Genomic DNA, 12,714 nt, shown 5'->3' with positions numbered 1-12,714 from the left:
ACACACACACACACACACACACACACACACACACACACACACACACATACACACACACACACACTGTTTTTAATTGTGTTGTAAAATCAATTTTATACAATAAAACATATTATATAACATATAATATACGTTACGTTGTATAAAATTTATTTAAAAAGAAAAAACTCTTAGAGTTGTTTCAAAAATTTATCATATAAAATTTATCATATTTTGATCTATCCTCATATCGATACATAAGAATTTCTTCATGTTTCGTTTAGGCAATATTGGAAAATCGTTATAATCTTTTTTATATACACGTCCTTGATATAAAAAAATGATAATGTTTTTCGTACATTTTTTTTAACCCGGAAAGGATTTATTTGATTTGACGAATCCGGCCGACCGAAAAAATAATTATAGTTACAATATCATCAGTTTCTTTTCTATAGATTAAGCCGTCGCGCGAAAAGACCATCTCTGAGCACTCTACATGAAGGAAATCTTATAAAGGTAAGGAAACTTATATATATTTATACTTTATCGCAGATATACGATAGTATCAAACTTCAGATATTAATTAAAAATCCGAGAAGATATTAATAAAATATAATATATAATTCGAATACAAAATATAGATAGAGTTAATTAGACATTAAATGAAATTGAAACTGAAACAATAATAGAAAGTAAAATTGGAAACTTTTTAACATGCCTATATAGTATCTATTGTCTATATAGTATCTATTCAATTTATTCAATTAATTTAAAAATCGACTTTGATTTTATGAAAAATTTAATTTAATTTTTCACTCACATACATATGTACATATGTAAACAGATATTTAGTGATTGTAAATGATGATTGTAAATTATATGTATAAAGATTATCTAAAATGTTTATTAAACTTGATATGTTTTTTATGAACTCTGATATATAAATTGTAGGAATCTATTTTTCTCATGTATCCTGATTACTTGTTATTTTATATTGAATTCTTATTCTCTTTCGATAAAATATTTAATTTCTGTGATATGTGTGTCAATGTCCTATTACGCTGTATCTATTACGCTGTTCTATTACGTGTCTCTCATTTTTTGCAATATTTATTTGAAATCTTATTTTTTTATAATTATATCTATATCTATAATGTAAAATGTATATTTTTTTAAATAATAATGTTCTTGATTCAGTAAGTATAATTAATTTTTAAAAATGTTAATAAAATGCGTACGTGTGTGTGTGTGTGTAATATATTTAAATCTTTGATAATAAAATATATTAGATTTTTTTGACGATAAAATTGCTACTGCAAAGCAGTAGCGACTGGCACAAAGCAAAATTATCAGATAAATCTAGTTATGACTAGATGTACATGTCGATAAATACTCGAAGATTTCATAGACTGTTATCATGGCAATGTTTATTAAAAAACGTAGATATCTCAACTTTTATAAACTCATTATTGCTCAGTTAAATATAGTTTATTAGTCGAACTTAAATAATTGATTTTTCTCGATTTGAAGAACATGTTCAGAATTTTGCTACACTTTTAGAACGTCCGTTTTTAATAATTATTAAATAAGCATTATATGTATAAAAAATGTTATTATATATATTATCTTTTAAAAAATATAAACATAAAATTTATTTTGCTCATTATCTATACTACATAATCAGATTATTTAATAAAATATAAATGTTTCAATATAATTACTTCAAATTTTTATTCGAAATAGTACGAAGTATTAAAATACAATGTTTTAGTCGAGATGAAATATGATTATTTATAAAACGATGATTTAAAAAAAATATATTACGGAAAAAAATATCTATATTAGAATATATTGCAAGTATTTGATATTTTCGTGACGAAAGAATCGCCTCACATTGTGATTCCTCTTCTCTATTTCAAAGACGATCGAAGTCGTGAAGGTAACAAAACTAGACAAGGGGAAACTAGTTTATTAAGTTTACGCAGCAGTAAACATCCGTTCATCAAGATTGGAAGAAGTACTATATGGCTATAGAATTCTTATATGTATTCAAGAATTTGATTGCAATACGTAATAATTATTCAACGAAATAAGACGGTTTACTAGAAAAAGAATATATTGCATATATTTTATTTATTATTATTATGTATAATGTATAATGTTTAGTATACATACATATCTACATAAAGATATATAGTACCTAAACAATAATAAATTGATTATTATTTATTTATAAATTTCTTTGTATTATTATTTATAAATTGATAACAGATTTATTAATTAAACGACAATATAATATTGCTTTATCCTGTTATGAGATTACAAGTTGTAGCTTATGTTTTTAAACATAAATGAAAAAGATAAAAAAATATATAGATAAAACTTAAAGTCGACAATGTAATTATCGCATAAAAAGCAGCGATTAAATAATTTTATTTAAAATGTGAAATAAAATAAAATATGAAACTAATATAAGAGGGATTTAAATTAAAAAATATTTATAAATTTATGTAATATAATAGTTAATATATATATTTTGAAATTAAATGAAATATATTAGCTTTTAACATGTTGACATTGACACTCGATATATAGCCAATTGTAGCGTTATCTAAAGAACAAATGAGTTAGTTAGAAAATTTGCAATGGTCGGTTTTTATCATTTTTCAGTTATCGCTCAATACGTCCTTCTTGAATATATTATAGCGTAAATATTAATGAAAAAGTTTTTACATTGTTTTCAGACACACACATCCACATTCACTCAGTTTAATAATTTATAAAATATTACTTTTATTATACATCTTTACTTAAATCTTATGAATAAACATATCTCAAGCTTAATCAATTCACTTAGAATTTGACATTGATTCTTTTAAAAATAAAATACAAAATTTACTTTGCATTTGTTGATAACGGATAATTATACCATCAATAATATTTTATTCAGTCCACTCAGTTTATCGCAAGCATCGTTAAAAATGAACAATATAGCATATGTCGTATTTCTAAAATTTAAGTCAAAATGTCTTGCAAAATCTTTAAATATTTTGCAATTAATGGAATTTCTGGATTAAATCTTTTAATTATATCAGTACTTGTAGGCTAACAATACTAAATAAATTTAATGAAATACTGTAATTTGTATAACGTGATTTAGTATGAGAATTAACTATTGGAATTACATAATTATGTAATTTGTGATAATGCATGGCATCGCCATCAAAATACAGGCAGTATGGAATTGAACCTCTAAATAAACGCTATTTCAGGACGCCAATTCCGTCGAGACCGGACAAGTTGGAAGCATTGTCGGTCAACAGGGTCACGTCGGAATAAAATTAGGATGGATCCAAGGCGTTCTTATACCATGCCTGTTGAACATATGGGGCGTCATGCTGTTTCTGCGACTTTCGTGGATAGTCGCGCAAGCTGGCATTCTGCAGACCATCATCATTATCGGAATATCGGCAGTCGTCTGCGTCATTACAACGCTTAGCCTCAGCGCAATTAGCACTAATGGGGAAGTAAAGGGAGGTGTGTTACGGTAACGCATTCTGTAATTCTTTTTTTCCGAAGGAGTGGCGTCGTGCACACCATCGCACTCTATATACAATTGTGTCGTTAGATACAACTCGGGGTTTTTCCCTGAGCTAGAAGATTCTCATCAGAATTATTTATCCAATTTAGCTGGGGCAATTTGTCTTGATACAAGAAAACATGATTATCATTCTTCTAAATTTTACCGTATTTCTTGTCTATTAAAGAGATTACGATTCATACGATAGAATAGTAATGAATATGTCAGAGATGAAATTATTGTATTAATTTAAAAATAAAGATTACTTCAAAGTCATTAAAAAAAAATTGAATGTAAAGACTGTAAAGAATGTAAAGAATGGAAAGCTTAATCTTTCATCATCATATATAAATTGAATAGATTTAATAAATTATCTTTTAGTGCAAATGTGCTAAAAAATCCTGTTTTTAACTAATTTTAAGTAGAGTCTGCTTTATTCGTAGCTTAACAATATTTTGACAAATTTTTGACATCACAAAATCGATTTCAAATAACTTAAACAGTTATCAAACACTCTATACCTTTATTTATTAAAAATATTGTTGATAATTAGAGATATAAAATGAATTGATCTACAGGTGGGATATACTTCATCATATCTCGTTCTCTTGGACCCGAGTTTGGCGCATCAGTTGGCATTGTATTTGCATTTGCAAACGCTGTAGCAGCTTCTATGAATACTATCGGTTTCTGTGATTCCCTTAATGACTTGTTAAAGACAAACAATTTGAAGATCATAGATAATAGCGTAAATGATGTTAGAATTGTTGGTATAATAGCGCTCATCGTTATGATTCTTATCTGTGCAATCGGCATGGAATGGGAATCAAAGGTATTGGATCTGCTAAAATTATTTTATTTATTATACATATCAAATTTTTTAAAATTCATTAAATTCATAAAAATGATAAATTGCTACAAAAATGACAATTTGATATTTGTTTTGATTTGTTATTAATATCCTTTGCACTCTTTCGTTAGGCACAAAATTTCCTTATAGCCATCATCGTGAGTGCGATCTTTGATTTTTTAATTGGTACTATCATGGGACCACAAAATGAGGAACAAAAAGCGAAAGGTTTTATAGGATTTTCCGGTTAGTATAAAACTACAATTAAATAGAATTTTTATCTATATTGTGTTTATATAAGTTTATGGTTAGTTTCAAATATATAAACTTATAACTGACCTTTTATTGTCCGAACTATAATGCCGTAGTTCGGATAACAGAAGCTGAACGTATTTGACTTCAGTTTTCTGAATGTTAGTTCCCATTATCGTGACTAATAAGGACTGGCAGAGTTAGTGAACTTCTATTATCTGGATTCTGTTATCGAAACTGTCTTGTCCCCCAATATCTTTAGATAAACGAAATTCTATTGTATATAATGAAACAATAATAGCAATATGATGTGAATCAAATGAAATGGATTTATTGAAAAGATTGTTTTAATAAAAAAAATATATATATATTATTTTTAGCGGACGTATTTATGGCTAATCTCGGATCAAATTATCGATACTCTGAGAAAAACAATCAAACTTTCTTCTCGGTTTTTTCTATCTTCTTTCCATCTGTCACCGGGATTCAAGCGGGCGCTAACATATCTGGTGATTTAAAGGACCCAGCGAGCAGTATACCTATCGGGACTCTTCTTGCTCTATTAATATCCATGTTTAGTTATGCCACTTTCGTCTTTTTTGCCGGCGCCGCGGCTGCTAGAGATGCTGGTGGTTTTGTAAACGGTACTGTTGTGGACTGTATTCCTGATTCCTTTAACTGCACATACGGACTGCACAACAGTTATTCAGTATGTTAATATTTAAAATATTAATAAAGATACAATGCATTTAAAAATTACACATTTTTATTATTTAATTTTAAACAATAGTCTCAGAGCTGAAATGCATTATTTTTCGCAGTAAAAGTATTAAATTAAGAATTGATCTAAATTTATTCCTAAATTAATTTCAAAGACCATAAATAAATAATAAAACTTACAAAATATTGAATTCTTCAACTAATATATTTTATAAAAATATGCAATATAAGATAAAACTATTAAAGAAATTATCTTATTTTATGAATAAGATAGATTTAATATTTATTTAATACTAATTATAAATTGTTTACTTAAAAGAAATTACTTTCAAATTTAAAAAAAATTATAAAAAAGTAACAATTGTTAAATATTTTTATTTAATAAGTTAAATTATTAATTAAAATATTAACTATACAATTTATAGAAAATTTATTTTTCTCAGGTCATGCAGTTAATGTCATTATGGGGTCCTCTAATTTATGCAGGCTGCTTCGCAGCTACTTTATCGACAGCATTGACCAATTTATTATCAGTACCAAGACTCATTCAGGCTCTGGGTCAAGATCGAATTTATCCCGGGTTGATTTACTTCAGCAAGAGATACGGAAAGTCTGGGGAACCCTATAGAGGATATGTTCTTACGTTTGTTGTTGCAGCACTCTTTCTCTTAATCGGTAAAGTATTTGTTTGGAAATATTATGAACTCATTGACAGATATCGAATTTCTATTATCGTTAATTTTCTTTCCTAGAAACTCTTAATCGTTTCCCTTTCAGCCGATCTCAACGCAGTCGCACCGCTCATCTCGAACTTCTATTTAGCGTCATACGCTTTAATCAACTTCTGCACTTTTCACGCAGCGTTAATTCGACCTCTCGGATGGAGGCCTAGTTTTAAAGTAAATTAGAAATTTACTTAATTAAATAATTATAAGAAAAATTATAAGATGTTCTTTAAAAACACTTAATCTTCAATATTATTTAATATTTTTGAATCTCTTTTTTCGCGTGTATGCATTACATGTTTGAAAAAAAAATTATTATAATTAAAAAAGGAGAATGAAAGATTTTTAATTATATTACTTTTTATTTGTTTTATCACATACTTCATTCCATATATTTTAAAATTACATAATTATTCTTCATTTATTTAAAAAACTGATGGCATATATATGTACATATCTATTAAAAATTAAAGAATTTCAAAAAGAAAAGATTAAAAAATTAAAAGATTAAGTCTTTTAAGCATCTTTTCAATGGAGTTGAAAAAATATACACGTAATTCATTTCTTCTTTTTATAGTACTACAATACTTGGCTGTCTTTGATGGGTTTTATTCTTTGCGTGTCAATTATGTTCCTTATCGATTGGGTGACTTCACTCGTTACCTTCGTCATTATCTTCGCACTATATCTAATAGTAGTTTATCGTAAACCAGACGTGAACTGGGGCAGTAGTACGCAGGCGCAAACTTTTAAGACTGCAATTTCCATCGTCTACAGGTATTATTTAAAAATAATATAATTTCTTCTGTTTACATTTCTGATTGTATTCCTATTAGACGACTACAGACGACATAGCCAACTTTACGAACAATCGTTAAATACTATTTCATATAAATAATTCATCATATATGTGTAATATTTGCTATTATTGATATACATTGACCATTCGTCTGAAGTAGATTTAATTAGATTTCATGCTTAAGATTACAGAAATGTCTAAATTAATATCTATTTTTGTATCGTAATCTAATACAAATAAAATGCCTACTTGGCATTTTTATCTAACTTTTATTCTTGAAAGCACTAATGTTATTTTATTTATTTCAATTTATATTTTAATTCAAAGTGAAGCTTTCAATCTAAAATTTATGATAACTTCTAGATTAAACTCCATTGATGAACACGTGAAGAATTACGCTCCCAAAATTTTAGCACTTACTGGCCCGCCTTCTGCAAGACCAGCATTAATACACTTAGCGAACCTCATCACAAAGAATAATTCGTTGCTAATTGCCGGCGAAGTTTATCCGGTATTATATCAATTTAACAATATAACTTTACATTTATTTGTAATAGTTTACGTTATAAAATTAGGACGTTAAATTTTCAACATAATTTCAGACACGACTATCGTATCGACTACGCTCCGTACGCCTAAATAATGGTTCCTTCTGGCTACAACAACAACGTATAAAATCATTTTATCACTTAGTGGATGACTTGAGTCTGGAACGAGGTGCTGCTGCATTGATGCAGGCAACCGGTATCGGTAAATTAGCTCCCAATGTAGTTCTCATGGGTTATAAAACCCACTGGTCGATGTGCAATCATAAAGAATTGCAGGAATATTTCAATATTCTTCAGTAAGTTAATTATAATAATTACTTGCTTCAGAATTACTTCAAAATGGAAAATTAATGATGAGATAAATATTGTAATACACATTTCAAGAGTTTAACATTTTCTCTTTAGCAATGCTTTCGATAATAAGTTGGCTGTAGCAATTTTGAGGATTGCCGAAGGTTTGGATTGCTCCGGCATTACAAATGGAGAAGACACAATCGGAGAGGATGATCACGGAGGTCTCGTACAGAGTAGTTATAATTTGGCGGGTAATACACTGATGCACGCTGACAGCAATCTCTCCATGAGTACACAGATTCCCAGGGTACAAAGCGTGCCAACAATAGGTAAAAATCGATATCAAATTAAAATAGAAAAAGATTTCCAACAAACACAAAGTTACATATAACGTGCCTATTAGTCATAATTTCCCACTCAACAATATAAAACTGTTACATATAACTTCTGTTTGCTGAGTTATATCATTCCAATATTTATATTCATGAGTTAATATTTATGATTGATCATTATTTGTAATTATGCAAAAAAATTAAAGCGAATTGTATTAAAATGAGTAGCTATTTCATTCCTTGCGAATCTATAAGCAAAAAGAATATATCTTGTAAACAGAAATTAGTTCTATCATAAATAAACCATAGAAATGTAATTTAAAAAATGCAATCAATTTTTCAGTATACTTATTTCTTACATTTCAGTCATTTATAAGTATTATCATTTTATAGGTACTTCATTTGTCACACCTGACACGACACCTGTGATTGGATATTCAACGATGAATTGGAAAGTTCACGATAATATGAAACAAAAGAGAAAATATGCTGTTGATAAATTATTGTAAGTAAAAACAAAATAATTCTAATAATATTTTTTTCGAATATTAAACTTAAAATTAATCTTGTTTTACAAAAATTCAATCACATATTTTTTTTTAATTTGCTTGTTTCCAATTTGTAATATTACATATTTTATTAACTCAAGCTTAAATCAAATTTTTGTTAAAGTGACTTAAGATTAACTAAGAAATTAAAAAAAAAGTTATGCTATCTGATTTATTTATATTTTGATTTATACTATTAAATCTTATGTTTACCAAGAAAAGATTTATTTTACAATTTTACAAAGTAAAGTTTTTTTTCAATGAAATTAAAAAATTTTCAATAAAATTAACAAAATTATGTTTTGTTTATTATTAATTGAATTATATTTAATAATTGATCTTCAATTTTAGCGAAAGACGAAACGGCGGAATGGCTTCTATACCAGAAAATGTAACAATTTTCCAACAGAAGTACAGGAAAGGAACGATTGATGTGTGGTGGCTATATGATGATGGAGGTAACTTACAAAAATAAGCGGATGATTGGGATATGTCGATTGATTGATTTGATATAGACATATCTCAATCATCCGTATAAATTCAATTTTCTGGAATTTCCGGCTCATTTGTAAGTGGCAGAAGTTATTATTTGACAGGTTTGACGGTTCTCCTACCGTATATAATCAGCACGCGCTCAAATTGGAAGCATTGCAAAATGAGAATATTTGCTCTGACTAACCATAAGCACGATATTAGCGCACAAGAAAAAGAGTAAGTAAATAATAAAAATATTAAGTGCTTCATATATATAATATAAAATAATTTAATAACGATAATAATACGAATAATTTCAATAAAATTATTATGAGCAAATCATTTTATTAAAATGTAAATTAAGTATTTTAATATAAGATATTATATCATTAATTATCTTGCAGAATGATTGAGATAATGAATAAGGCACGAATTAACTATAGCAGCTTGAAGATAGTAGATGACATTGGCGTCGAATTAAAAGAAGAGACACGGATTTTCTTTGACAAATTAATATCCGATTTTCGAATAAACGATTCTTCTTCCGTAAATGGTGGTAAGTTATTATCGTTAATAATTTTCGTTTTAGCGACGTCAAATGTATATTTAATATTCAACTCAAAAATAATAAATAATTATTATTTTTAGAATGCTATATTACTGAGAACGAGCTTCAGACTTTACGAGAGAAAACCCATCGGCAATTGCGATTGCGAGAATTATTATTGGAAAATTCGAGTAAATCTACTTTAGTAGTTATGTATGTATAATGATTTATATTAAGTAATTTTAGTAATTCTTATTACAGAGCATAAATATATATTGATGTATGTGTCTATTTATAATTCTTTATTTTTAATTACATTATGTGTCTATTTACAATAATTCTTTATTTTTAATTACATTTCTTTAATATAAAAGAAAAGATATTTAATTTAAACAAAACTGAAGAAATATCAATCTATATATATATTTAAATATTTTTGAAGATATGTCTATAAAAACATATATATTTTTATAATATTCAAACAGATTTTTACATATATACATCAATATCGTTCATAAATTCAAGAACGTTTGCGATCTTTTCGTTTTTTATTAAAACTTAAGTGTTTTTTTCGAAAAAAAGTTGTAGAGAAGTTTTTGAAAATGCAATTTGAAGAGGAAAAATGGAGATTTTTTTTTTAAACACTGATGTTTAAATTTCTCTACAATATTTTGTATCTAAATTATGTAAAAAATCGTAAGGACAAAAATGAAACGTCAATTTAAATCTATTATTCTTCTTTAAATGCGTTTTTCAAAATTTCTATATGATTTTTTTCACCGAAATACTTAAGTTTTGTAAATTACAAGAAAATCGCAAATTCCCAAATTTATATAGTATTGTATATCAATTATTTATATGAATATGTTACTCATATATTTTTTCATGTTGCTTACTTCATTACAATTTACAAATTTTATCCTCGCTACATTATTATTAATAATTTCTTAAGCATATTTTTTTAATTAAAAGGTCTTTACCAATGCCAAGAAAGGGTGCAGTATCAGCACCATTATATATGGCCTGGTTGGAGACGCTTACGAAGGATATGCCACCCACGATTTTAGTCCGCGGAAATCATACATCTGTATTAACATTCTATTCATAGTCCACCGAGCATGGTCTAATTATATATGGTACGTCTCAATAATAATAATAAAGTAAGTTTTAATTAAAAAACTAATTCCTTATTTTTATTTCTTAATATTGATTATTCAAATTGCATCTTCTTGATAGAGATATAAAGATAATTGTAAAACTTTTGCAAATAGTCTTTCTTCGAAATGATTAAGATTTTCTATCAGCAATAATATAAATGTGTAATGATATGTTATATTAAAACGCTTTGTACTCGTTGTAGATATTTGTTGCTTGTTCCCATCAGGTTTCAAGAATGAACTTGCATCGTCCATGCCGAAATGAAGAAATGGACGAAACAATTTTTATCAGCTGACAGAAAAATAAAATTGTTGTACTTGAAGATTGTAATGATAATTATAACGAAGAATGAGGAACTTTACTGGAGTTCGATTTTTAGTATGACGCAGCAAGATTCTCGTGTGGAAATTGAATGATGAATATGACTTGAATGTCGTATATAAAGAGTATGCTGAAGATTATTAGCAAGTTATATCACAGAAGAGTCTCTTAGTAGAATGAGCGAATATTTTATCTTTACATCGAATGATGAATAGAATCGAAGACATGTTCCAAAAAAGTCTCACTTTGTTAAAGAAGCAGGTAGTGCGAAAGATGCCAACAAATAAATTTTGGCAGAAAAACTAGAATAATAAAAGTAGAAGCGGTGAGAAAGACATAATAATGAAATAGTGAATACTAGAAAATGGGAAGAAGAATAAATGGAATGAAGAAATCAGGAATAATATTTTATGGAAAGATTCCATTGTATCTGAAAAAACTTGGATTAGAAATATGTAGATATATGTATTATTGTAAATAACTTGTCTATTTTTTATTAAGTTTAAAAATGTAATAAAGTTTCTCTAAAACAATGTACAACGTAACTATTTAAAATTTTAGACATTATTAAAATCATTTGAAAAAAATTCTTCTAAATTCTTGACTTAATGTAAAGACATGTGGTACGATTTCCTAACTGAAAGAAATATTTTTTATATTTTAAATGTTATAAAAATTTCGATATTAACTAATATTAAATCTCTAAAATTTAATAAAAACTTGAGAATTTATTATAAAAATTTGTAAATTTTTTATGATATAATCAATACTCAATCATAAAATTCTAAACTAGTCTCTATAACTATATAATAGTCTCAGTGTCCAGGCTAGCACAACATAATATAAAAAAAAGTCTCGACATAACGATATTAAGAGCACTTTACTTTTGAGCGCGACCTTTTGCGCTTGACTTTTCTGTATTAAGATAATTAATCGGATTTGTGGTGCTTTAATGTGAACAATACTTATATCTGAATTGTGCTAAGCTAGCATAACATAACACAACTCATAGAATTCGATTAAATATATATATCTGTCGGCGTTTGCTTATACGATTTCGAATTGTTTTTTTTTTATCTACTTTATAAATTCTTTGGAATGAGATATTGGAATTTTGTCGACAACATGACACAAATATAGCACAATACCATCATAATTTTGAAAATTACAAAATTCGAAAGTGCGGGGCTAGCAAAAATTTGATTTTCTAAATTTTTTAAAAAACTTTTCGTGTTAATAGCGATTTGCAACACAATTAAGAAAAAATACAAAATTCGAAAAGTAGAGAATAAACTTTATACATGTCAGATGGCTATGGTTTTATAATCAAAATCTTATCTAGTTTGTCAATTTGCTAGTATTTTGTTTAAAATGTACAAACTCGATAATTATGAAAAAATATATACAAATATCAAAAAAATTTAAAAAAGCATATACAAATTAATAAAAAAAAACAAAGATTAATATGTCGCAAATTTTTGCGAGATATGGAAGATCTGATTCAATGAATAAATATTTAAGAAAAGACATGCAAACATAGTGATAAGAGAAAGAGAGAGAGAGAGAGAGAGAGAGAGAGAGAGAGAGAGA

At 27.1% G+C, this 12,714-nt stretch overlaps 1 protein-coding gene across 1 annotated transcript in view; it reads left to right on the top strand.

Moving 5' to 3' along the window:
• The window catches only part of LOC105618521 (bumetanide-sensitive sodium-(potassium)-chloride cotransporter), an 11,651-nt gene extending 898 nt beyond the window's left edge, over nt 1–10,753 (top strand). The window contains exons 2-18 of the mRNA XM_012200054.1: nt 432–492; nt 3,249–3,513; nt 4,135–4,388; nt 4,538–4,652; nt 5,039–5,367; nt 5,822–6,053; nt 6,156–6,277; nt 6,681–6,880; nt 7,266–7,413; nt 7,505–7,746; nt 7,856–8,073; nt 8,470–8,581; nt 8,976–9,082; nt 9,221–9,335; nt 9,503–9,654; nt 9,747–9,858; nt 10,618–10,753. Of these exons, the coding sequence (XP_012055444.1) occupies nt 432–492; nt 3,249–3,513; nt 4,135–4,388; nt 4,538–4,652; nt 5,039–5,367; nt 5,822–6,053; nt 6,156–6,277; nt 6,681–6,880; nt 7,266–7,413; nt 7,505–7,746; nt 7,856–8,073; nt 8,470–8,581; nt 8,976–9,082; nt 9,221–9,335; nt 9,503–9,654; nt 9,747–9,858; nt 10,618–10,753 (2,920 nt within the window). The remainder of the gene's footprint in view (nt 1–431; nt 493–3,248; nt 3,514–4,134; nt 4,389–4,537; nt 4,653–5,038; nt 5,368–5,821; nt 6,054–6,155; nt 6,278–6,680; nt 6,881–7,265; nt 7,414–7,504; nt 7,747–7,855; nt 8,074–8,469; nt 8,582–8,975; nt 9,083–9,220; nt 9,336–9,502; nt 9,655–9,746; nt 9,859–10,617) is intronic.
• Nucleotides 10,754–12,714: the final 1,961 nt, after the last annotated feature.

This window comes from Atta cephalotes (assembly GCF_000143395.1).
Source record: "Atta cephalotes unplaced genomic scaffold scaffold00017, whole genome shotgun sequence".
Taxonomy (NCBI): domain Eukaryota; kingdom Metazoa; phylum Arthropoda; class Insecta; order Hymenoptera; family Formicidae; genus Atta; species Atta cephalotes.
The sequence above is the reverse complement of the archived record's forward strand: the minus strand, read 5'-3'. Positions and strand labels throughout refer to the sequence as shown.